The sequence below is a fragment of the Pipistrellus kuhlii genome, unplaced genomic scaffold, assembly GCF_014108245.1.
Source record: "Pipistrellus kuhlii isolate mPipKuh1 unplaced genomic scaffold, mPipKuh1.p scaffold_m20_p_70, whole genome shotgun sequence".
Classification (NCBI taxonomy): domain Eukaryota; kingdom Metazoa; phylum Chordata; class Mammalia; order Chiroptera; family Vespertilionidae; genus Pipistrellus; species Pipistrellus kuhlii.
In genome coordinates this window covers 1,162,864-1,186,601 of record NW_023425574.1, presented here as the reverse complement: position 1 = coordinate 1,186,601, position 23,738 = coordinate 1,162,864, and the positions used below count along the sequence as shown (strand labels likewise).

At 64.9% G+C, this 23,738-nt stretch overlaps 3 protein-coding genes across 11 annotated transcripts in view; 1 reads left to right on the top strand and 2 right to left on the bottom strand.

Moving 5' to 3' along the window:
- Positions 1 to 23,738, bottom strand: part of PLEC (plectin) — a 77,697-nt gene that overhangs the window by 51,184 nt on the left and 2,775 nt on the right. For 3 of the 7 annotated variants that reach the window (XM_045575909.1, XM_045575910.1, XM_036422543.2), the window contains exon 1: positions 720 to 822. In XM_045575909.1, the coding sequence (XP_045431865.1) occupies positions 720 to 807 (88 nt within the window). In that variant the 5' untranslated portion in view covers positions 808 to 822. Of the gene's footprint in view, positions 1 to 719; positions 823 to 5,630; positions 5,830 to 6,966; positions 7,092 to 11,151; positions 11,158 to 23,738 lie in introns of those variants that run through there. The other 4 variants (XM_045575900.1, XM_045575902.1, XM_045575901.1 and 1 more) reach the window with 3 other exon arrangements.
- PARP10 (poly(ADP-ribose) polymerase family member 10) lies at positions 7,413 to 15,303 on the bottom strand. 3 transcript variants are annotated; one of them, XM_036422567.2, is made up of 11 exons: positions 14,755 to 15,299; positions 14,464 to 14,645; positions 14,120 to 14,374; positions 13,803 to 14,039; positions 13,120 to 13,721; positions 12,786 to 13,007; positions 12,574 to 12,670; positions 11,756 to 12,379; positions 11,541 to 11,674; positions 8,141 to 8,315; positions 7,413 to 8,041 (listed from the first exon to the last, which is right to left on the bottom strand). In XM_036422567.2, the coding sequence occupies exons 2-11, from the start codon at positions 14,636 to 14,638 to the stop codon at positions 7,695 to 7,697; spliced, it is 2,868 nt and encodes a 955-aa protein (XP_036278460.1). In that variant the 5' UTR covers positions 14,639 to 14,645; positions 14,755 to 15,299; the 3' UTR covers positions 7,413 to 7,694. The 3 variants fall into 3 exon arrangements, with proteins under 3 accessions (XP_036278460.1, XP_045431870.1, XP_036278459.1); XM_045575914.1 differs by having other exon boundaries at positions 11,541 to 12,379; positions 14,751 to 15,303; XM_036422566.2 differs by having other exon boundaries at positions 11,541 to 12,379; positions 14,755 to 15,303.
- GRINA (glutamate ionotropic receptor NMDA type subunit associated protein 1) lies at positions 17,366 to 20,575 on the top strand. The gene is made up of 7 exons (XM_036422612.2): positions 17,366 to 17,522; positions 18,437 to 18,823; positions 18,905 to 19,017; positions 19,089 to 19,289; positions 19,423 to 19,551; positions 19,668 to 19,811; positions 19,899 to 20,575. The coding sequence occupies exons 2-7, from the start codon at positions 18,460 to 18,462 to the stop codon at positions 20,046 to 20,048; spliced, it is 1,101 nt and encodes a 366-aa protein (XP_036278505.1). The 5' UTR covers positions 17,366 to 17,522; positions 18,437 to 18,459; the 3' UTR covers positions 20,049 to 20,575.

Sequence of the window (23,738 nt, the reverse complement as noted above, 5' to 3'; positions counted from 1 at the left end):
GCCCAAGGCCCGCAGGGTCTCCCCGAGGGGGAGAGGGGAGCCGGACTCCCGGCACAGCTGCCGCCGGCAGAGGGTGCGGCGGGTCCCTGCCAAGGCCGGATCGGGAGGTGAGCAGAGGCCACAGCTATGCGACCCACTGCCAGGCGGAGGCGGAGGCGGCGGAGGCGGCCGCCGGCGTGTGGGAGGCGCCGGCCGGGCCGGGCCGGGCAGCACAGCCCGGACCCACGTGTCTGCCGAGCGGCCGGGAGGCCGGGACCGGCCGGGAGGAGCCCCCGCCGAGCGGCCACCACCTCCGCGGCGCGATGCCCTATTAAGGGCATGACCGACCGACCGACCGCGGGGCCGGCGGCGGGGCTGGCGGCGGGGCCGGCGGCGGGGCCGGGGAACCGCGGGGCCGGGAAGCCGGGGGGGCCGAGGGGCTGGGGAACCGCGGGGCCGGGGGGCCGGCCGCGGGGCCGGGGAACCGCGGGGCCGGGAAGCCGGGGGGCCAAGAAGCCGGGGGGCCGAGGGGCTGGGGAACCGCGGGGCCGGGGGGCCGGCGGCGGGGCAGCGGGGACAGCGGCGGGCCGGGCTCGGGCCGGGCACCTGGGCAGCCCGCGGACAGGGGCCGGGCCGGCGGGCGGGGCCGGCAGGCAGGGCCGGCGGACAGGGCAGAGCAGGCCGGCGGGCGGGCGGCCGGGCCGGGCCGGGGCGGACAGAGGCCGGCCGGCGGCGCCTACCTTTGTAGCGCTCCCGCACCTCCTCGTAGGCCTGGACGAAGTCCTGCTCGCCGGGCGGGCCGGGCGGGCCGGGCGGCGGGGCGGCCATGCGGGCGGCGGGCGGCGGCGCTGGACACGTCGGGAGCCTCCAGCCCCGGCGGCCACTCTGTCCCCGCGGCCGCGGCGCCGCCGGGTGCCCCCCCCCCCCCCCCGCACCCAGGATGCCCCAGGGCGGCGGCGGGGCGGGGCGGGGCGGCGGGGAGCGGCCGGCGACCGCTCCGCCGAGCTCTGCCCGCGGCGCGGCACCGGGCGCCCCGCCTCCTCCGCTCCGCCCCGCCGCCCCCGCCGTCCCCGCCGCCCGGACCCCGGGGTCGGCTCCTCCACCTGATCGCCGGCCCCTCCTCCCCGCCTCTCCGTCCGCCTCTCCGTCCGCCTCCGCCTCCGCCAGGAGCCCCTCCCGGGCAACCTTGGACCCAGAATTGGTATCAACAGAGAAAGGCGCTCAGCCCTGGCGGGTGGCTCAGTGGTTAGAGCGCGGGCCTGCGCACCAGAGGGTCGCAGGTTCGACTCCCCAGGCGGCAGCCCGTGGAGGTGCCTGCAGGAGGCCACCAATCCATGTGTCCCTTTCACATCAATGTTTCTCTCTCTTCCTCTGCCCCCTCTGCCTTCCTCTCCCCCCCCCTCCATTCTCTCCAAAAATCGACAAAACCCAATGGGTGTCCTCAGGTGAGGACTTAAGGAGAAAACGGGGGCGGGAGGGTTCTTTTAAGAAGCCCCGCTTGAGTCCTGGCTGGTGTGGCTCAGTGGATAGAGCGTCAGCCTGCGAGTGAAGGGTCCGAGGGGTCCGAGGTTGGATTACAGTCCAGGGCACGTGGCCGGGATGTGCACTTGATCCCCAGTAGGGGGCGTGCAGGAGGCAGATGATGGGTGATTCTCTCTCTCATGGATGTTTCTGTCTCTCTCTGCCTTTCTCTTCCTCTCTGAAATCAATAAAAATATTTTTTAAAATAACAAATAAATAAATGAAAAGCTCGGTTTGAGCCCTAGCTGGTGTGGCCCAGTGAATAGAGGATCCACCTAAAGAGTGAAGGGTCTGGTCCGGGGTTCAATTCCAGTCAAGGGCACATGGCCAGGTTGTGCACTCGATCCCCAGTAGGGGGCGTGCAGGAGACAGTCAATATATGTCTTTCATTGATGTTTCTACCTCTCCTTCTCCATCTCTCTAAAATCAATAAAAACTGCCGGGACCGGTTTGGCTCAATGGATAGAGCGTCGGCTTGGGGACTGAAGGGTCCCGGGTTCGATTCTGGTCAAGGGCATGTACCTTGGTTGCGGGCATGTCCCCGGTGGGGGGTGTGCAAGAGGCAGCTGATTGATGACTCTCTCTCATCGATGTTTCTGACTCTCTATCTCTCTCCCTTCCTCTCTGTACAAAATCAATAAAATATATTTTAAAAAAATAAAAAATAAAAAAAATCAATAAAACCAATAAAAACTTACTAGGTGAACCAGTTAACAGTGCAGATTTTTTTCAATAGGTGGAGTTACACATATGTTGATATATATGCAATTTGATATGTATGCTATTTTGTTGTATTGACAAGTTTCTAAACTTCATATTTCAAATTTTCTAAAGGTGTTAACATCATAGACATTTTTACACTTAAAAATGTCGAATTTCATGCCAAAAAATGGCATTTGCGGGGAGTTTTAATTCATTATTTTGAAGAAAAAGTTATCCATACTTCGGGAAGCTTATGGTGAACATGCTCCATCTTAAGATCCTTGTGAACGCTGGTTTAAACGCTATAAAAGTGATGGTTTCAATGTGAAAGACAGAACGTCCAGGTCAACCGAAAAAGTTTGAAGACCAACAGTGACAAGCATTATTGGATGAAAATGCGTGTCAAACTCAAAAACAACTTGCAGAAAGATTACAAGTTGCTCAGCAAACAATTTCCGATCATTTACAAGCAATGGGAAAGACTTTAAAGGAAGGAACATGGGAGCCACATCAACTGAACGAAAGACAAATGGAAAACAGAAAAGTCATCAGTAAAATGTTACTTCAACTGCACAAAAGAAAGTTTTTTTTTGCATCGAATTGTGACTGGCTATGAAAGGTGGATTTATTTGGAGAATCCCAAACGCACAAAATCAGGGGTTGGTCCAGGTCAACCATCAACATCGACTGCAAGGCCAAAACGCTTCAGACAGAAGACAATGCTCTGCGTTTGGTGGGATCAGGAAGGTGTGGTATATTATGAGCTTCTAAAACTGGGTGAAACTGCTAATACTGATCGCTACTGACAACAAATAATCAATTTGAATCACGCTTTGATCTTGAAACAACCAGAATGGGCCAGAAGATACGGCAAAGTAATTTTGCTTCATGATGACGCACCATCACACACTTCAAAGCCAGCTAAAGACACGTTAAAAGATCTTGCCTGGGAAGTGTTAACCCACCCGCCGTGTTCACCAGACCTTGCTCCTTCAGATGACCACGTGTTCCGATCGTGGCACACACACTGTCTGAGCAGCACTTCAAGACGTAAGCTAGCTACACGTTTCCCCATCTGTCAGGTAACTGGTGGATACCGCCCCGAGAGAACTTTCCTTGTTCTGAGGCAGACCATTCAGAGACCCCGTTTTCCACTTCTTCATAGTCCTTAAGTGCTGCTCAGAAAGTGCGTGTGCCATCGATCGGAACAAGTGGTCATCTGAAGGAGCAACACAACAAAATAGCATACACATCACATTGCATGAATATCAACATATGTGTAACTCCATCTATTGAAAAAAATGCATGATTAACTGGTAACCTAGTATTTTTTTTAATTAAGTACAAAAAAGGATTAAAAAAATTAAGTACAGATCGTGTGACAGAAACCCACACTGAAACCTATATGATCCAATTAACCAACGTCGCCTCAATAAGTTTAATTTTAAAAGAGGAAAAAACAAACAAAAATATATCTTCCCATCCCCCCCCCAAAAAAAAAATTAAGACAATTACAATAAAAATAAACTTTATGCAATATAAAAGGACTGAAATAGGGAATTTTTAGAAGAAAAGGCTTGGTACCAATAAGAGACATTCTTTTCCACCACACTGGCAGGCGCCTGGCTTTCTGAGATGCCCCGGGCATATTCCTCAGACGCCCCACACAGAGACCCCAAGCTCCCTCTGGGAATCAATGCTGAGAACATCCAGGGCCATGCCTGCAGCTCCGCCCTGGCCCCTCCAGGCCAGAGCCCACTGCTGGGGCAGGGACCACGGAGAGGAATGCGAGGCCAGGGAAGGACATTCCTGATTGGCCTTCATTTGGGGGAAAAAGGGCCTCTGTTTTTTGTTGTTGTTAATCCTCACCCCGAGGATATTTTTCCACTGATTTCTTTTTTTTTTCAAGAATGGAAAGGAGGGGGGGAAGAGAGGGAGAGGGGGAAAGAGAGAAACTTGGGTTGGTTGCCTCCGGGGCCAGGATGGATCCTTCAACCCTCGACTGGGAACCCAACCTGTGACCCCTGTGGAGGTCTCTAACCATTGAGCTCACCAGCCAGGGCAAGGATCACTTTTTAAAAATATATATTTTATTGATTTTTTTACAGAGAGAAGGGAGAGGGATAGAGAGTCAGAAACATCAATGAGAGAGAAACATCGATCCTCTGGGGATGTGCCCGCAACCAAGGTACATGCCCTTTACCGGAATCAAAGCTGGGACCCTTCAGTCAGTAGGCTGGTGCTCTATCCACTGAGCTCACCAGAAAAAGGGAGAGGGAGAGAGGGATAGAAACATCAATGATGAGAGAGAATCATTGATTGGTTGCCTCTTGCACGCCCCCTACTGGAGATCAAGCCAGAAACCCAGACATGTATCGTTGGCCGGAATCGAACCTGGGACCCTTCAGTCCGCAGGCTGACGCTCTATCCACTGAGCTCACCAGCCTGGGCCAGGACTTTTAAACTCCATATGTGACGCCTGAAAACCACCTGTCAGTCATGGGTCCCCTTCACACCTGCCCCTGGGGGGGTAGGGGGTGGTCAGCCCCCTCCCCCTCCTGGTCCTCTCTGCTTCCACCCCAGAGTCCCTTGCTGCCCACACCATCCCTGCTCAGCAGCTGGCCACCCAGCCTCGCCCCCACCCGCCTCGGGCCACCCTCTCAGTCCCCTCAGAGCCAGCCCTGCCCTCCAAATGCCTCCTCCTCGTCTGGGTCCGAATGGTGGGTGCGGACAGACTCCACAGCCTGGCAGAGCGACCCTCCCCGGCTCCTCGGTGCCCAGCACATCCTGGGGGGCGTCCAGAAAGAGGCCACCACTTCCCCACGGCGGGAGAGGCCCGGTCCAGCAGCCGGCCCTCCTCTGCCCGAGGCCTCTCCACCTGGCTTTCCCCTCTCACGCCTGGAGAGCCAGGCCAGGCCCTGCCCTGAGGACGGACCGCCCCCGCCCCTCAGGGGGGCCTGGAAGGCAGCTGGGCCCCAGGAGCCCCAGGATGCACCCTCAGGGCATGGGGCATCGGGCTGGGTCAGGAGGCCTGTGATGGCACCGCCGAGGGAGTTCAGCTCTGCCTGGTGCAGAGACCAGGTGCGGCCAGGAGGTGGCGCCGTGCCGCCTGCAATCGCGGGGAAACCGGGCCTCTCCGACCTCAGACCGCTCACCTGTCCCTCCAGCCCCCACACCTGCGCCCGGCGCGGCTCTGGGCGGCCGCCAGGACGGTCAGCCAGCACCCAGAAACCGGAGGACAGGCCGGCACCCTGACACCGGAGGACAGGCCGGCACCCAGAAACCGGAGGACAGGCCGGCACCCAGACTCCGGAGGACAGGCCGGCACCCTGACACCGGAGGACAGCACCCATACACCGGAGGACAGGCCGGCGCCCAGAACCGGAGGACAGGCCGGCGCCCAGAAACCAAGGACAGGCCGGCGGTACCTGCGATGCGGATGACGGCGCGCTCCGCCGGGTCCAGGACGCTGCCGTTGCCCGCCGAGCCGCCCCCGCTGCGCCGGCTGCGCTGCGTCTTGCCCAGGTTCCAGGGCAGCGTGTCCCCGGGGCTGGGGGAGCCGCTGCCGCCGCTGGAGGAGCCGTCCTCGGCCGCCGGCCGCACCTCAGGGTCCTCCCCCGACATGGCCTGCGGGAGAGGGAGCGGGAGGGGTCACGCCGGCGGACTGCACACTGACCGGCGCCCTCTCCCCTGGACACGGACCCCCCCGCCCCCGTGTCCCACCTCAGCACCCACTGACCCACCTGCTCCGCCCACATGGCCCCACCCCCGGCTCACCCCCGACACCAGCAGACCCCTCCCAGGCATCAGCAGGGCGGTGACCCCTATGGCGGACCCCTCCGGGCTGTCACCCACGGGCTCGCCACAGCAGAGGACACGGACCCTGACCTACGGCGGGGGCAGGGAGGGGCTACCTCCCCTTGGACGCGGGCCCCACCTCCACGACATCACTGACACCGCCGCCCCGCGCCCCGCGCCCCGCACCCCCCACCTGGCCCGGCTCAAGCCTCTGGCCACGGGGAAACCAGGCCACCCGGAAGCACTGACCGCTGCCCCTCCCGCCCAGGCCCCGGCCCCATCCCCCGGACAAGGACGCCGTCTCCCAGCGGCCTCAGCCTCCGGGGCTCCCGGCCCCGCCGCCCGCCCCGCAGGCTCCGCAGTGACTCCTATAAATAGCCGGCGCCGCAGCGCGTGGGCCGGGGCTGCGGGCTGCGGGCTGCGGGCTGCGGCGGGGAGGGAGCCGCTGGGCGCCCACCCACCCGGCGCACCCGCACCGCACCGCCGGCGCCGCCCGCGCACGCACACCCACGCGTGCACTCCGCTCCCCGCGCCCAGAGCGCTGGCGTGCGCGGTGAATGGGGCTCTGTTCCCGCGGGGGTGGGGTGGGGTGGGGTGGGGTGGGTGGGGCACAATGTGGGCTCTGTGCCTCCGTCCTCGGGCTAAGGTGGGGGGGGTCAGGGGCACCGGCCAGGGGGGCCACTGCGCCCGCCTCTCCCGGCACCTGCCCCGGCCGCCTGCGCTCCAGCCCCCCGCCCGGCGCCCGGGGCAGCGGAGCCGCCCGGCAATCTTTCCTGTCCACGCCCGGCCCCGCCCGACCAGTTCCGCAGTCTCGGGGCGCAGAGGTGGAGTCCTCCCGAGGAGGATGGGCCGCCACGTCGCCCCCAGTTCCGGGACGCAGCTCCCGGCTCTGAGGCCGGGGAGCCCCCGCCCCGCCCCAGGCCCCCGGGAGCCGCGCGCCTCCGCCTCGGACCCGGTCGTACGTGCCTGGTGCTCCGCTCCGCGAGCTCGGCCGCCGCAGCCCGACTGCTGGACCCGGAGAGTCTCGGAGGCGGCGCGGGCGGGGCGAGCCCGGAGCCCCGCCCAGGCTCCCGACCGAACGCCGCCCGCCGTGCAGTGGGGCGCCCCGTGCGCGCGGGGCCCGGCGCCCACGGCGGCGGCGCGGCTGGAGCACCAGCGCGGCTCGGCCCGGGCGGAGCCCCCGTCGCCAGGCGCGGCCACCTCCCCGCGCGCACGGGGCGGGCCGGGCCGTTGCTGGGGGCGCGTGCGTGACCCCAAGGCGACGTGGGGTGCGCGCCCTGGACCGCCCCAGGGAAGCAGCGGGCCTGCCTCGCCGCACCCCCTGCACCCCCGCCGCCGCCGCCCCTCACCGCGGGGTCCCTCCCGCCGGTCCAAGGAGGTCGGACGGACTAGTTGCTCCAGCAGGTCCCTCCGCCGGGCTCCACGTTTATTCAAATGACAGAGTCGCGCAGCAGCGAGGTGTGGCCTCCGGAGGGTGTCGGCGTCAGCCTCCTCCTGGGCTCTGCTGACCCCTGGCGGCCGGGCCCGCCCTGCGGGGACCCGCCCCCCTCCCGGCTGCTCCCCGTCCCCGCGCCTCCACAGGGAGGGGGGAGGGGGCCCGGGCAGCAGGTCTGTCAGGCCGTGTGCGGCTGCGGCCTGCGGAGAACAGGAGGCCGGAGACGGGGCCAGAGACAGAGCCGAGGGGGCCGCTGGGGCTAGGAGGCCGGGGAGGGGCCCGAGAGCCCAGAGGGGTCCGGATGCGGGGCCCCGCGTATGTGCTCGCACGTGATGAGGTGGGTGGGCAGCGCCTGGGTGTCGTGGAAGATGACGAAGATGCTGGGCTGGCGGAGGCAGTCCACGGCGCTGTCGTAACGCAGGAGCCCGTGGCCCGGGGCGCGCAGAGGGGGCGCCCGCAGCTGGCGATGGCCCAGCCCGTAGTCCCCGGTCAGCACCCGCGCCACAAACACGGCCTTGTGGCCCTCGGCGTCCGGCGGCGAGTAGCGGTCTTGCACGGAGAGAGAGGCGCGCTTGGCGAAGTACACGCCCTGTCCGTACAGCGTGCCTGCGGGGCCACAGGGCTGGGTCAGGGCCCCGGGGCCACAGAGCCCACGCCCCCCTCCCCACTCCCCACCCCCAGGCACCCAGCTTCCCGCCGGCTCACCGTTGCGGCCGCAGAAGCTGCGGTTGAAGCCGTAGGCACAGATCTCGGGGACGGCGGGCACGGACGTGCCGTGGTACAGGACGTGCTCCACCGGCCGCTGCTCACAGCGCTGCTCCAGGCGCGCTCGGTGCAGCTCGTACTGCTGCTGCAGCAGCGGGTGCTCCAGGCGCTCCACCTGCCAGGCGGTCACAGGGTCCGTTGGAGACCGACCTTCCCAACCCTCTGGCCCAAAGGGGCCACGCTGGGGCGGAAACGGAGAGCCCTGTGTGGGCCGGCCCGGCGTGGCTCGGTAGAGGAGCGCCCACTGTGAGCCAGGAGGTCCTGGTTTGACTCCGGATCAGAGCACAGGCCCAGGGTGTGGGCTCCGTCCCCAGTGGGGGGCGTGCGGGAGGCAGTGGGTCCGTGAGTCTCTCTCATCATGGACGTTTGTGTCTCTCCCTCTCCTTTCCTCACTGGAGTCAATAAAAACATGTATTTTTATAGCCCTAACCCGTGTGTCTTAATGGATAGGGCATCAGCCTGCGGAACGAAGGGCCCCAGGTTTGATTCCCGTCAAGGGCATGTACCTTGGTTGCAGGCACATCCCCGATAGGGGGCGTGCAGGAGGCAGCCAATCAATGATTTCTCTCATCATTGACATTTCTTTTTTTATTTTATTTATTTTTTACAGAGAGCAAGGGAGAGGGATAGAGAGCTAGAAACATCGATGAGAGAGAAACATCGACCAGCTGCCTCCTGCACAACCCCCACCGGGGATGTGCCCACAACCAAGGTACATGCCCTTGACCGGAATCGAACCCGGGACCCTTCAGTTCGAAGGCCAGTGCTCTATCCATGGAGCCAAACCTGTTTTGTCTCATCATTGACATTTCTATCTTCTCCCTCTCTCTTCCTCTCTGAAATCAATTAAAATATATATATTTTTTAAATCATTTAAGGGCCGAAACCGGTTTGCAGAGCCAGAGAACAGAGCGGAGCCTGTGGAGACGGCTGTGGCCTGGGCGAAGGGGAAGGAGGAGGGCAGCGGTGACGGGAGCGAGCGCAGGCAGTGCACACGCAAGGCAGTGTCCCCCAGCCGACGGTGGCGTCTCTGGGTGAGAAGGACCCCGGAGATGACGGGGACAGTGGGGAGGACACATCCTGCCAGAAGCGAGAGACTAGTGAGGCCCACACCCACACCACCGTCAATGCACGGATGGAAACGTCTTCCATCCTCACACAGGGCCCTCCCCGCCGATACTGGGTGCTCAGAAACCAAAGAGAGATTTTCTTGTTTTAGTTCTTCAAGAACAAATATTTTTAAAGAAAAAGAGCAATGTTTTCCCAAGATTCCTGGAAAGAAGACATATTCTGATCCTGAACACTACATGCAGCCAAGCTGTTATTGGTGAGGACAAAAATCAGGGCCCGTTAACATAGGCAAGAACCAGCTGTGCTCATATAAGTGAACAGAAGTGTTTAAAAAACAACAACAACAACAACAACAAAAAACACAGCCGAAACTGGTTTGGCTCAGTGGATAGAGCGTCAGTCTGCAGACTGAAGGGTCCTGGGTTCGATTCTGGTTGGGGCACATACCTTGGTTGTGGGCACATCCCCAACGGGGGTTGTGCAGGAGGCAGCTGATTGATGTTTCTCTCTCATCTATGTTTCTAACTCTCTATCCCTCTCCCTTCCTGTTTGTACAAAATAAATAAAAAATATATTTAAATAAATAAAACACAAGCCCTAACTATAGGGGGCGGGGCGGGGCGGGGGAGGGTCTCAGGGTTATCCTCCAGAGTCACGGGTGGTGCGCGGGAGACCCACGCGCACAGGGAGCCGGCATGCGGCTGCAGGGTGTCCCTCCCCTCCCGACGCCCAGAGGGACAGCTGCCAGGTGCAGATGCAGGCAGTGGAGCTGGTCCGGGGGTTAGCGGGTGGTGGCAGCTGGCAGGGCGGGGGTGGGCAAGGCCAGAGGCCCTGCCGCTCTGACCAGCTCCGGGTCGCCGAGGAGCTGGGCCCACCCACACTTTGTGCGTCAGGAGTGGAGAGCACCTGGCTGGCATCACTGGCGCATGGGCCAGCTCCCACGCTCTCTCCCTTCTCGTTCTCCGTGAGCCTGCCCGTGAGCCCGCAGCCCTGCTCTCCGCCGCAGCGACTCCTCCCCTGCCTGCCTCCCTTCACCAGCTCCTCCTGGGTCTGGATCCTGTCCTCCCAGCCCAGCTCCGGCTCCAGCCCTGCCTTCACCCTCCTGCCAGCTGACCAGCCCGGCAGAGCCTCCTCCTGTCCTTCCTTCTGGCCCTGCAGCTGTCCTGGGCCTCGCCCCCCTGCAACACCCACCCCTGCCCAGCCCCTCCTCAGCCTCTCCTCCCTGCACCCCTGGGGTTTCACTATGGCTCCCAAGGGAGTCCCAGCCTTTTGTGAAGGGCAGCTACGCTCAGAGATGCCTCAATTAGCAAGTAACATGCCAGGAGGGGGGTGGCCCTGCAGCCAGCCCTCATCTTCTTTCTTTGTTTGGTTTCTCCTCACCCCTCCTCACCGGAGGGTATTTCTTCATCGATCGTTAGGGAGAATGGGAGAGAGAGGGAGAGACACAGAGAAATATCGATGGGAGAGAAACACATCGGTTGATTGCTTCCTGCACCAGCCCCAACCAGGGCCCAGGCTGAGGAGGATCCTGCAATCAAGATATGTGCCCTTGACCGCGGTCGACCCCGGGACCCTTTGGTCTGCAGGCCAATGCTCTGTCCATGGAGCCACACCAGCCAGGGCTGGCCAGCCCTCTTCTTGCTGGAGCCACTGTGAGAGGCAGAAGAGACCCAGAACAGCACCACCCCCTGCTCTGTGGAGTGAGTCATCCTTACAAGCGCCACAAGATGGCGCCGCTGGTGCAGCTGGTAATGCAGGGGCCTGCTCCAGCCTGCCAGGGCCTGGGTCACGGCTCCCCACTGTCCCCCACCACCTCCCACCACCTCTACGCCCTTGTCTCCCCCAACCCAGGCCTCCGGGTGGGGAATGGTGCTGGGAGCCTGGTGCTCTTCCCTCCCCCAGCAGCTCCCAGCCTGCCCCAGCCCGGCCGCTCCTGGCCAGCGGACCTTGACCGGCAGAAATGACAGCCCAGCCCTAGCTGGTGCGGCTCAGTGTATAGAGCATCCGCCTGGGGACTGAAGGGTCCTGGGTTCGATTCCGGCCAAGGGCACAGGCCTGGGTTGCGGGCTTGATCCCCAGTGGGGTATGTGCAGGAGGCAGCCCATCAGTGATTTTTCTCTCATCATTGGTGTGTTTTATCTCTCTAGCCCTTTCCCTTTCTCTCTAAAAATCAATAAAAACCTGTATATTATTTTTTTGTAAATGACAGCCCACAGGCTCTGCGGAGAGCCCAGGAGGCCGAGGCTGGCGAGGCGGAGCCTGCACTCACCCGGACGACGCGGACCCGGCTGTGGGCAGAGTCCAGGGTGTCGTAGAAGGCCTGCACCACCGCCCGGAACTCGGGGCTGTTCTCGGCCAGACCCTCCAGCCTGCCCAGGGGCCCCTCCGGGCTCCGCCGCGGCCCTGCCACGTGGGGAGAGAGAAGGTCTGGTGGGTTCGGAGAGCCGGCCCTGCCGCCCTCCCCTGTCCCAGGTGCAGGCTCACCGGCGGGGCTGGACGCCTCCGAAAGGTCGGGCGGACTCTGACCCCAGGGGCCGGCCAGGAGCGCCCGTAAGTGGCGGGCTGCACGGGCGGGCTGGGCCCCAAAGCCGCGCAGGAGGGCGCGGTCCTCGTGAAGGGCGACGCTCACGCCGTGGCGCTGCTCCAGCCGGGCACGCAGCTCCGCGGGCAGCGTGGGGCCCCGGAGCCCCACCGTCTCCTCCCGGAGGTGCCCCTCCAGGGCGGCCCCGAGGGCCCGGTCCAGCTCCTCCATGTCCTGCTCAAAGTCCGCATGCACCACCAGCTGGGCCCGGCCAGCAGGGCCCCCGCCCAGGAGCTCCTCCTCGGCCTGCAGGGGGGCCGGCTCCAGCAGGGAGAGGGCCAGCGCCTGCTGCAGCGCGGCCGCCTCCTCCTGCTCCGCCGCGCGGCCCTGCGGCTCCAGGGACCGGTGGAGAGCCAGCTGCAGCGCGGCCGCCTCCTCCAGCCCCGCGGGGGCCTGGGGCTCCTCCCGGGCGCTGGGTGCAGGCTCCTCCTCTGGCGGCTCCTCCGGTTCCTCCTCCCCCAGCTCCAGGGGTGGCCTGTCCTCCCCGTCCAGGCCCTCCAGAGTGGCCAGCAGCTCTCGGACCGCCTCTGGGGACAGGGAGAGGCAAGGGTGAGGGGTTGAGACCAGCCAAGGTGAGGCTGAAGGATAGGAGGAGTCGGGGAACAGGTGAAAATGAGGTGCTTGAGGGATACGGGATCACAAGAGAGGGGGGCGTGCAAAGCAAGGCAGAGGGTGAGGTCAAGAAAGGGTCACAGGCTGTGCGGGGTCCCAGAGGGCCTACCGAGGCTCAGGCTCTCGAGGTCCCCGTCTTCGCTGTCTGGGGGCCACGGAGCCTGGGACTGGCCAGGGGGGGCCTGCAGGGCCTCAGTGGGGTCCACCTGTCAGGAGAGAACAGTAGAGTCCCCGGCTCACACCCCTCCCCGGCCTCTGAGCAGGGGGAGGCGGTGCCGGGCGGAGGTGTGAGGAAGGGGCGGGAAGGGGCAGGGACTCCACCTCTGTGGGGTCTGTGTCCAGGTCGTCCCCAGCCAGGCGCTCCGTCCCAAAGACGCACTGGAACCGAGCCTCCAGCTCCCGGAGCAGGTGCTGCCCCTCGGGGCCCAGCAGGAACCTCGCGCTGCCCGGGTGCCTCAGGCTCAGCAGGTGGGAGCCGATGCTGCCCAGCAGGCTCTGCAGGAACTCCTCCGCGGCCTGGCACGGGGCCCGGGCTCCGCAGAGCTGCGGACGAGGGGTGAGTGAGGGGCAGCTCCCCGGTTTAGGGCACCAGAAAGGTCCCCAGAGCTCCCAGGGGAGAGGGGCCACCGGGGAGGACTCAGCAAAGGGCACTCACTCGAAAGCCGGTCACATCTGCCTCCTCAAGGGGGAAGAGGGCGACGTCGCCCAAGCCAGCGAGGAGGTCCTGGTGATACAGCTGCATGAAGCGCATGGCGCCCGGCTCCATCGACAGCACCGTCTCCACCAGCCCCGCCGGCTCCGGGGACCCCCCAGGCTCCAGGCTCCCGGATCCCACCTGCTCTGCAGGCCCCAGGGCGGTCTCCACTGAGCCCACGGGGCCCGGGGACTCCGCAGGGCTGGAGCTGACCGGCTCTGCCTGCCCTGAAGGCCCTGGGGGCCCCAGGCTCTCTAGCCCCTCCTGGTCCCAAGCCCCCACGGGCCCCACAGACCCGGTGGGCTCTGTCCTTCCAGGGACTCCTGATGGGCCTGGCGCCTCCTCAGAGGCCGAGGTCACGGTCCCCACACCCTGCAGGGTCCTCGCTGGCTCTCCAGCCTCCAGAAGAGCCTGCTCAGCGGCCCCAGGCCCCAGCGTGGCGGAGCGGTCCCCTCCTCCGGTGTCCGCCGCGAGGTCCTCGGGCTCCAGGACGTCGTAGTGGGGGACCAGGCTCAGCTCCAAGCCCCGCAGCCGGTGGTCCTGCTGCAGCACCCGCTCGGCCACTGGAGGGAAGGGAGAGGCCGGGAGGCCCGTGAGCGGCCTGCGGGGTGAGAGCGGTGGGGGGCGTGCCCCGCCCCACTCACCCTGCCACTGCTGGAAGGAGACCACGGCGCCCAGGGGCCCCGGCAGGCTGCGCAGGCCCGCCAGGGCGCCCCCTCCGCTCCGGCGCTCGTTCTCCAGGTACAGCTGCAGCAGCAGCGGGTCCGCAGGGGCCGTGCCCCCCACCACGCGCACCGCCCGGGCCTGGGGCACCCCCGCCAGGGAGACCGTGGCCCCATCCAGGTCCAGGGCCCGGGCCTGCTTCTCCAGCTCCCGGACTTCTGCGGGGAAGGTGCACGTTGGCTCAGCGCATGCCCTCTGCGCGCACGCCGGCCCCGTCCCGTCTGGTCCCATCTCTCACCTGCCTCCGAGAGGGGCTGGGGCAGCTGGACCAGGGCCCGGTCTGGGCGGGGGCTGGCCAGGGCACGGCAGGGCTGCTCCGGCTGCCCCGTGGCACGCATCAGGGCCTGGACGTGCTGCTCCAGGCGCTGGGGGGTGGTCCCCGGGGGCAGGCCTTGGAGCAGCAGGCGGGAGGGCGCGGGGGGTGGGGCCGGCCGCAGGCTCAGCCGGGCGCCCTGCAGCACGTGCTCCTTCTGGGCCAGCACCCGGGCGGCGTCTGTGGGCAGGGCAGGACAGGGGCAGGCGGGGCGTCAGGGCGGGCGGCCCACCTGCCGTGCCCGGCCAGCCTCCCCGTCAGCCCCTCACCTGAGGCCTCCTGGAAAGTGAGCACGCCCCCGCGGCCGAGCCTCTGCCAGCTCAGCACGGGGCCCCCCCCAGAGCGGCGCTGGTTCTCGAAGTAGAGGGTGAGCAGCTCGTCCGGGATGTCGGGGGGCAGCCCGCCGAGCTCCAGGGCCGCCCCCGCCGCCTCTTCCTCTGCCATCGGAGCCCTGGGCGGGGCCAGCGGGTGGGCAGCCGCCCCGTCCAGCCCCCACCAGCTCCCCTCCCCCGCAGCCTCCTCTGGCACCCCCTTCCTGGGCGACCCAGACCCTCACCTACACTGCCGGCTGCTGGGGCCGCCCCAAACCTGCTGAGCCGGCAGAAGCCCTGGTCCAGGAAACAAAAGTGAAACTGTCTGAGGGCAGAGGAAGGGAGGGGCCTGCAGCTGGGGCCGGCGGCTGCCTCCTGCAGGCAGGTCCTCAGGCAGAACCTTCTCCCTGCCTGCACCTGTTGGCTGGGCGCCCACTCAGCCCAGCCCTCCAGCCCCGAGGTCCCACCCGGCCTGCTGACGGCATGGTGGGGGCGGGAGCCCTCTGTCCTCCACTCCCATTAGCCTCTCTCTGCAAACCTTTAAAGGCCAATCACCCTTCTTACTAAGTCCACCAGAGGGCTCCAGTCACTGTCCCTGACTCAGGGACCTCAGCCCCTGTGTTCCCCTCCCCCGCAGCTGGGGGTGGGGGGTCCCCAGGCATGCCCCTAGCTCAGGCTGGCTTTCAGTGCTCCGCAGCCTCCCCAAACCTGCCCCTCACCCTTCACAGCGGGCAGGTGGCAGGGCCTCACCGGAAACGCATGTGGAGGGCGAGCAGCAGGTCCAGTCCACCCCTAACCTGCAGGTGCTTTCCCGCACGTCCTGCCTCTGCCTCCCGATGCCCTCCTCTGCCTCCCTCCTTGGTAGGTGCGCCTGCACAGCCTTCCCACCTTCCCTCGTCATGGTTGTCACCAGGACTGGCCCCGAGGGGGCAGGCCCCGTGCCTTGCCAGCAGCCAATCCTCGTCACAGAGAGGGAAGTGGGGGCGCAGACAGGGCCCTCGGGGTGTGCACACCCAGGCTTCCCCTTGAGAATCCAACTCCCTCTCGCAACAGCGCCCTGCGACCCCCGCCCCCTCCGCCACGCCCATTTGCTTCCAGCCCCTCAGAGAGGTGTGCTCAGGGCTGTGCGCTACCTCCCACCTCCCCTTTACCCATCAGCCTCCACCCTGGTTGCTGCTCCTCCCAGGGACTGAGGACCCGACACCCTGCAGGCCAGCAGCACACCGGCCTCTGGGCCGCCCCTGCCCTGGCCCGAGCCTCCGCCGTCTCTCACCTGGATCTGTCTCTACAGCAATCTTCTGACGAGCCTCCTTCTGCCCTCACAGATGCCTCCCTGTCCCTCCAGGGAGCAGGCAGAGTGAGCCTGGTCACCTGGCACCATCAGGGGCTACAGCTTGGAACATGAGAAAAGCCAGTCACTCCCAGTGAAGATCCTTTGGGGGGTCTGCCCCCCCCCTAAACTCCCCACGCTCAGCCAGCCCCAGCCTGGTCCTCCGGGACAGCAGGCCGATCCCACCTCCGTCCCTGCACTGGCCTTTCTCAGAGCCCCCGGCCCCCCAGCCCCGTACCCTGCTCTCAGGAGCAGATTTAACTCGAAGCTGAAAGTCTTGAAGGACCTTCTACAGGCCACTTCCAAGGCCCTGACCTCAACCTCGTCTTCGTCGTCTTCGATGGTCTCCCAAACTGTATGAGCGTTTAGCTCCGCGAAGCGGCAACGCATCCCTGCCTGCTCTGTATCTCCTCTCCTCGCTGCGCGCACACCCCCTGGCACCCGTGCAGCTCAGCCGGCGTGCTGCTGCGGGCACCGGGCAGCTCTTGCCATGGCCAGTGGTAGCTTGAAACCAGTCATGATGGGGTGTTTACACCACGAGCATGTGCACGCTGGGGCTCCCCCTTGCCAGGCCCTTCGTTAACCATAGGACCAGCACCTCAGGGGCCCAGGACAGACAGAGCTCCCCACACCACGGCGGGGCCTGGGACAGGCTCACCACGCCACAGCCGGAACTGTCAAGGCGCCAGGCCCCGGGCAGAGGCACTGCAGCAGGGTGTCCTTGGCTGTGGCCGTCAGCGCCCCCTCAGGACGGCCGGATGGGACGGCCGCTGGAGCTGAGGGAAGAAATGAAGCCTCAGCCGCTAAGCGGCGAAACAGGTGGAAGGACTGCAGCCTGCGTGGTGAGGTGTGAGGAGGACAGTGAGGGGGACCGTGAGGGTCAAGGTCTACTGTAGGGACTGGGCTGATTTGCTCTCAAACACCAGGGCAGGCGATGGACCAGTTGAGTACTTAGGCCTCTGGGTTTGGGAGAGGCTTGGGTAAAAAGGGCAGGTGGTGGCCCTAACCGGTGTGGCTCAGTGGATAGAGCGTCAGTCTGTGGACTCAAGGGTCCAGGTTTGATTCTGGTCAAGGGCATGTACCTTGGTTGGGGGCACATCCCCAGTGCAGGGCGTGCAGGAGGCAGCTGATGGATGTTTCTAACTCTATCCCCCTTCCTTCCTCTTTGTAAAAAGTAGATACAATTAAAAAAATCATTATATATATATATATATATATATATATATATATATATATATATATTTTTTTTTTTTTTTTTTTTTTTTTTTAAAGGACAAGTGGTGTGTTAAGGCCAAGAAAGGATGGCGAGTGCTTTGGGAATACATGTCTCAACCCCTGAACCAAGGTGGCCAGGCGAACGCCAGCCTGCAGAGGTCAGAGGTCAGAGGTCTTCAACCCCCACGGCCAGGCCCACCTCTCGGGCAGACAGGGAAGGAGCCCGCAGCGGGCCCAGTCCGCCCCGAGAGGCCCCGCCCCGCCCCAGGCCCCGCCCCGCCCCAGGCCCCGCCCCTGCCGCCAGGCCCCGCCCCCTCCGTCACAAGGCCCGCAGCGTCTTCCGAGCCGCAGGCGCAGGCCCCGCCGAGCGGCTGCGGAGCGGGTGCGGGGACAGGTTCGGGCGCAGCGGCCATCGACCGCGCGGCCGCGCACCGCCCACCATACGCACCGACCTGCCTGAGGCCGCCGAGCGGTGAGTCCCCGGCCCGGCCCCGCGCCGAGGCCGCTCGCCGAGCCGCCGCCGGCCGCCCCCGCCCCGCGCGGACCCTGCGCAGCCAACGGCGCCCCCGTGGGTCCGCCGGTCGGTCGGTCGGTCTGGCCGGGGCTCGCGACCCGTTTGGGACCGGGGTGGTGACGGGGGTCGGAGGCCCGCGGCCTGGAGCGGGGGGGGGGGGCCGACGAACTGCGGCGGCGGCGGCGAGACCCGCGGCCTGAGCGACCCCCGCCCTGGCAGGCAGGGCCCCCGCCGTGGGAGCAGGTTCCCGGCGCCGCGGCTCCCGCTCGCCCCCCGCCCCCGCCCCCGCCCGCTTTGTTCCCGCACGGCCTCCGCCGGCTTCCATCCCCCACACACCCCCGCACCCCGCCGCCGCCGGCGCACCCCGCTGCAGGCGCCCGCACCAGCCAGGCCGCTGCCCCCGCCGGGGCCGCTCGGAGGGTCAGCCCGCCCGCAGACGGCCCGGGATTTCCTGGGATGGAAATAGCCGCCGGCTCGGCTCGGCTCGGCTCCGGCCGAAAGCTGCTTAAGGGCAGGGATGCGGAGGGGGCGGTCTGGACACACCCCACAGCGCCCGCCCGACCGCACCCTCGCCGGCTCAGCTTTGGGAGGCCCTTCCAGTTGCTTCTAAGAAAACCGGAGCCAAACCCCGGGCCGACAGCCTCCCCTTCACCTTGGGAGCGGGTCTAGCGCGGCCTCCAGGCGGGAAGCCCTCGCCCCACCACCCATCGACCCTCCCGGACCCAAGGGCCCCTCTGCGTGGGGGCCCGGGACTGCCCGGAGGCAAAGGTCGCGGGCCCTCCCCCTTCCTCCGTTCCCGGCAGCAGGTGGGGCCGCCCCGGGCTGCGGGGGACAAGTCGCCCCAGGCTGACTGTTCTCTCTCCCTCCTCTAGGGGGAGCCGCAGAACCTGAGGCCATGCCCCACGAGAAGAGTTTCTTGGTGTCCGGGGACAACTATCCTCCCCCAAACCCTGGATACCCCGGGGTGGACCAGGCCCCCGTGGTTCCTTACCCCGGGGCCCCTTACCCACAAGCCCAGTTCCAGCCTTCCCCCTATGCCCAGCCAGGGTATCCCCAGGCCCCCGGTTCCTACCCCCAAGGGGGTTACCCTCAGGCCCCCTACCCCCAAGTCGGTTACCCCCAAGGTCCCTACCCCCAAGGCGGATATCCCCAGGGCCCCTACCCCCAAGGGGGCTACCCTCAGGGGCCATATCCACAGAGCCCCTTTCCACCCAACCCCTATGGACAGCCACAGGCCTTTCCCATCCAGGACCCTGGCTGTGAGTAGCGGGCAGGGGTTCGGGGAGGGCAGGGGCTCCAGGGACCCACAGGTGGCCCTGACCCGGCCCCCTGCTCCCCAGCCCCTCCGCATGGGACCTATCACGAGGATGGACCCCCGTCCTACTATGGCAACCAGGACTTCCCTGCCACCAACTGGGATGACAAGAGCATCCGCCAGGCTTTCATCCGGAAGGTGGGCCTCGCCCCCGGGCTGGGGGGGGGGGGGCGGCCGCGCTCGGCGGGCTCTGACGGCTCCTCCCCCAGGTGTTCCTCGTGCTGACCCTGCAGCTGTCCCTGACGCTGTCCACCGTGGCCGTGTTCACGTTCGTCAAGGAAGTGAAGAGCTTCGTCCGGGAGAACGTCTGGACCTACTATGTCTCCTACGCCGTCTTCTTCATCTCCCTCATCGCCCTCAGCTGCTGCGGGGAATTCCGCCGAAAGCACCCCTGGAACCTCATTGCACTGGTAACCCCAGACCCCGAGCCCCCAGCCGCCAGGGCCCTGCCTCCCGCCCCGCTACACACACTCGGTTGGCACTGGGGGGGGGGAGGGCTGTGGCTGGAGCAGCCCTCACCCTCAAGGCCCCGTCTGCCCGCAGTCAATCCTGACCATCAGCCTGTCCTACATGGTGGGCGTGATCGCCAGCTTCTACAACACCGAGGCGGTCATCATGGCTGTGGGCATCACCACCATCGTCTGCTTCACAGTGGTCATCTTCTCCTTGCAGGTGGGGGTCCTGGCGGGGTCTCCTCCGTGCCTGGGAGGGCCCCGGGCTGGGCGGGGGGTGGCTGCCGGCCGGGGGCCTGGCCGGGGCACCAGGGCCTGTGTCCGCTGTCCCCACAGACCCGCTACGACTTCACGTCGTGCATGGGCGTGCTGCTGGTGAGCATGGTGGTGCTGATCCTCTTCGCCATCCTCTGCATCTTCATCCGCAACCGCATCCTGGAGATCGTGTACGCCTCGCTGGGCGCGCTGCTCTTCACCTGCGTGAGTGAGGGCCGTGGGGCGGGCACCGGGGCGGGCACCGGGCAGGGGGGCGGGCAGGTCCCTTAGCCCGGCATGCTGTCACCTCAGTTCCTGGCAGTGGACACCCAGCTGCTGCTGGGGAACAAGCAGCTGTCGCTGAGCCCGGAGGAGTACGTGTTTGCGGCGCTCAACCTGTACACGGACATCATCAACATCTTCCTGTTCATCCTCACCATCATCGGCCGCGCCAAGGAGTAGCCGGAGCCCTGCCACGCGGGGGTGTGGCTGGCGTGGCAGTGCCATCTGGACCTCCCCCCTCTCTCCCGGATGCAGCCTGGGGCAGAGGAAGCCCCCCTACCGCCCTCCTGTGTGTACACTGCAGATACTTCCGTGTGGACCCGCCGTGGCCTGCATGGCCCTCTAGCCCTCCCGCTCTGACATGGGCAACGGGGCTGGGTTTCCGTGCCGCCTCCTGCCCACTCACTGTTGCATGAGCCCTGTCTGCCAGCCCACCCTAGGGGGCAATCCCAGGTCCCGGGGGTGAAGGATGGAGCCGAGAGGCGAGGGTGCACGACTCGCCTCCGGACCCAGCTCCCCCGCCTGGCATAGAGTATCCCCTTCTCCCGCCCCACCCTGGAGTGCTGCCCTCTGGGGGGCCTGCGGGGGATGGGTCTCGTTCCTGTGCTGAGCCCGGAGGGCAGAGAGAATGGAATATTTCGGGGAGAAGGATGCCTCTCTCTCAATCTGCTGTCTTTAAAACGCCAATAAATGGGACCCTCTGCTCTTCTTGTCATGCTTCTCGGTGCCACTTCTTGCAGGAGGCCAGGCGGAAACCTGGGCCTCCCTCCAGTGCTGAAGGGGCAGGACCGGGCCTCGGTGGGGTTAGCTCACAGCAGAGCAAACGGCAGTAGCTAATTCTGCCCTATCCTCGCTTCCACCTCCCTCCTGACATTCTTCAGGCCATGTCCTGAGGCCGTGGTTGGCAAACTGCGGCTCATGAGCCACATGCAGCTCTTTGGCCCTTGAGTGTGGCTCTTCCACAAAATAGCACAGCCTGGGCGAGTCTGTTTTGAAGAAGTGGCGTTAGAAGAAGTTTAAGTTTAAAAAATGTGGCTCTCCAAAGAAATTTCAAACATGCTGTTGGTATTTGGCTCTGTTGACTAATGAGTTTGCGGACCACTGGCCTAAGGGGTGAGCCAGTGTTCCAGGTGGCGGACAGGACCCCGAGGCTCCTGGGAAAGCAAGGTGCCTGGGTGACATGATGGTATGTGGGACCCGACCATCATGCTGAAGAGCAGTGCCCCTGCCAGGCTCCTCAGGCTCTGCAGGGCCCCCGGCTGCCATCCTTGGGCGGCAGACATGCCACCCAGGCCTGGCTCCAACAAAGGCCTTCCCCAGCCCTCCGCCCGCCCCACGAGACGCCTGCAGACTAGAGCTCCCGGCCGAGAGCTGGGCAAAGACAGGCTCAGCAGCTGGGCTCCTGGCCTGCTTCCGGCACCTTCCATTGGCCTCGACGGCCCCGCCCCTCCAGGACCCTCAGCCCAGAGAGTTCTGCACGTCCTGTCCTCCCCTATGGCTTTGCTGTCACACCTCCAGCCCTCGCCCATCTGCACCCTGGCTCTCGGGTGCATGTCCAGGTGCCAGCTGGCTGTCCACACCACCCTGGCTCCCCAGAGATGGGTCCCTCTACTGCCCTGGGCTCTGCTCTCAGGACCAGGATCCTGCCTGAGCCTTCCTGAGCCCCTAACCCAGAGCACCTCCTCGCTGCAGCCTTCTTCCGCAGGACCCTATCCTGCCTGGCTGGAGAACCCTCCTGGGCTCCTCCTCCCTGGGAATCCATCAACCCCTCCTTTAGCCGGCACAGCGCCCCAGCATCTGTGAAGAGATCCACACAGCCGGAGCCAGCACGCCCCCCCCCCCATGTCAGCAGGCACCTCAGCTGAGGCCTGCCCCACACCAAGGCCCTCCTACCCCCTAACCTGCTGCTCCTGTGTCCTCTCCCTCAGAAGCACCCACCCCAGCACCCAGGCCACACGGGGCTGGTCTCTCTCCCCTTGTGCCTCCTGCCTCAACTCCTGTCTCCCTGCCCACCTTCCCGCCTCCCCAGGCCTGCCCCTCCATGCTCACCTGTCAGCTCCACTCCACAACCTTCTCTCTAAACACGGATTGCATCACCCGCCTACCCCAAGCCCTCTGACGGCTGCCGGTGGGATGGAGTCCAGATTCCTCCCTGGAACACGGTGGCTGCCATCTGCCCTCAGGCTGCTCCCGCTGGCCCCTCGCCCTCCACGCCCAGGTCTGACCTTGCACGGCCTGAGCCACGGGCAGGCCCCCCTTCCCTGGGCTGGGAGGCCGCCTGCCTTCTCAGCCACCTGGGCCCCTTCTCGGCAGCCACCTGGCCCGTTCCAGCCGCTGTCAGCCACCTTGGTCATCCTGCTGCCCTCCCCCACGCCTCTGCGCTGCCTCCTGAACAGGAGCAGTTCCTCATCCAGGGGCCCTGCCCCCAGAGCTCTGCTCAGAGGCAGCTCCCGGACCCAGCAGGACTTCCCACCGAGGAGGGGACATGGAGCGCTCACGGGCTGAAGAGAACAGCGGGGCAGAAGGAGCTCAGGCATGAGCGGCAGGCGAACTGTGCAAGGACAGTCTCTCCTCAAGTTCGAGGAGGATAAATTCTGAGACCTGGGGAGGCCCCTGGGAACAGGGCGGGCAAGGACCAGGAGACCTTCCTGCAGCAGGGAGACCAGTCCAGGGGGAAGGGGACGCCGGCAGGGCCACAGTTGGGTGCTGAGGCAGACGAGTCCAGCCACAGGATGACCAGGCCGTGGTGAGCGGGTGCCAGAGGTGAAGAAAGCCAGGAGGAAGACACGCTGAGGAGGGCCGGCCAGGCCAGAGAAGAGCTGGAGCAGTGCTGGGGGGAAGGGGGGGGGAGATGGTGAGGGCAGGGGCATTGGGAGGTCGTTTTTAGAGCCAAAAAGGGGTCAGGCTGGGTCAGGGCAAAGCAGGTGGGTGTTCCTGCCAGTGGACTGTGGCCTGCTGTGACCCACCCAGGGGGGGAAGGGGCAGCCTCTGATAAGACTGGGCGGGCAGGTGGGGGTGCAGAAGGTGGGCACACTGATCCCTGAAGCTGAATGGAACCACAGCAGTTGTGAAGTCAACCACGTTGATTCTTCAGGGAGGGAAGGAGGCAGGCTCCCTCTGGGCCCTGGCAGGGGCCTATCAGCAAGGCCCACTGTCACCAGCAGTGGGCACGCATGCCCAGATACAGGCCTGGGTGTTCTCCGTTTAGATATAAACAACTTCATACGAACCGGACTCAGACAAAGCCCCTCTGTGACCCGCTGAGACAAGAACACCACTCCAGCCCCAGCCGGTTTGGCTCAGTGGATAGGGCGTCAGCCTGCAGACCAAAGGGTCCCGGGTTCGATTCCTGGTAAGAGCACATGCCTCGGTTGCAGGATCCTCCCCAACACCGGCCCTGGTTGGGGCTCCTGCAGGAGACAACCCACCGCCGTGTTTCTCTCACATCGAAGTTTCTGTCTGTCTGTCCCCCTCTCTTCCATTCTCCCTAAAAATCAGTGAGAAAATATCCTCAGGTGAAGATTAAAAAAAAAAAAAAAGCCACTCCATAATCACATCTGAACACAGAGAAAACACGAGCCCCGTCCCAGCCAGTAAGAGCGAGCGCGCCCCGCCCTGCCCCCTCTGAGCGCCACGGGCCTGCCTCCAGTCTGCCCCCCAGAGGTGTGTGGAGATACCGGCTCACAGAATGGCTCCCCTTCCTGGCAGCACCCCATCCCAAGCAAAGCCCTGCTTCCCGAAGTCCACCCAGGTGCCATCAAGCCAAATCCTAGGAAGGCCTTTCTAGCACCCCCTTCCTGCGACTCCCTGAGGTCCCTAACCCGTCACCTCCGTCTCCTCTCTGAGCACAGCCCAGATCCAATGGGGAAG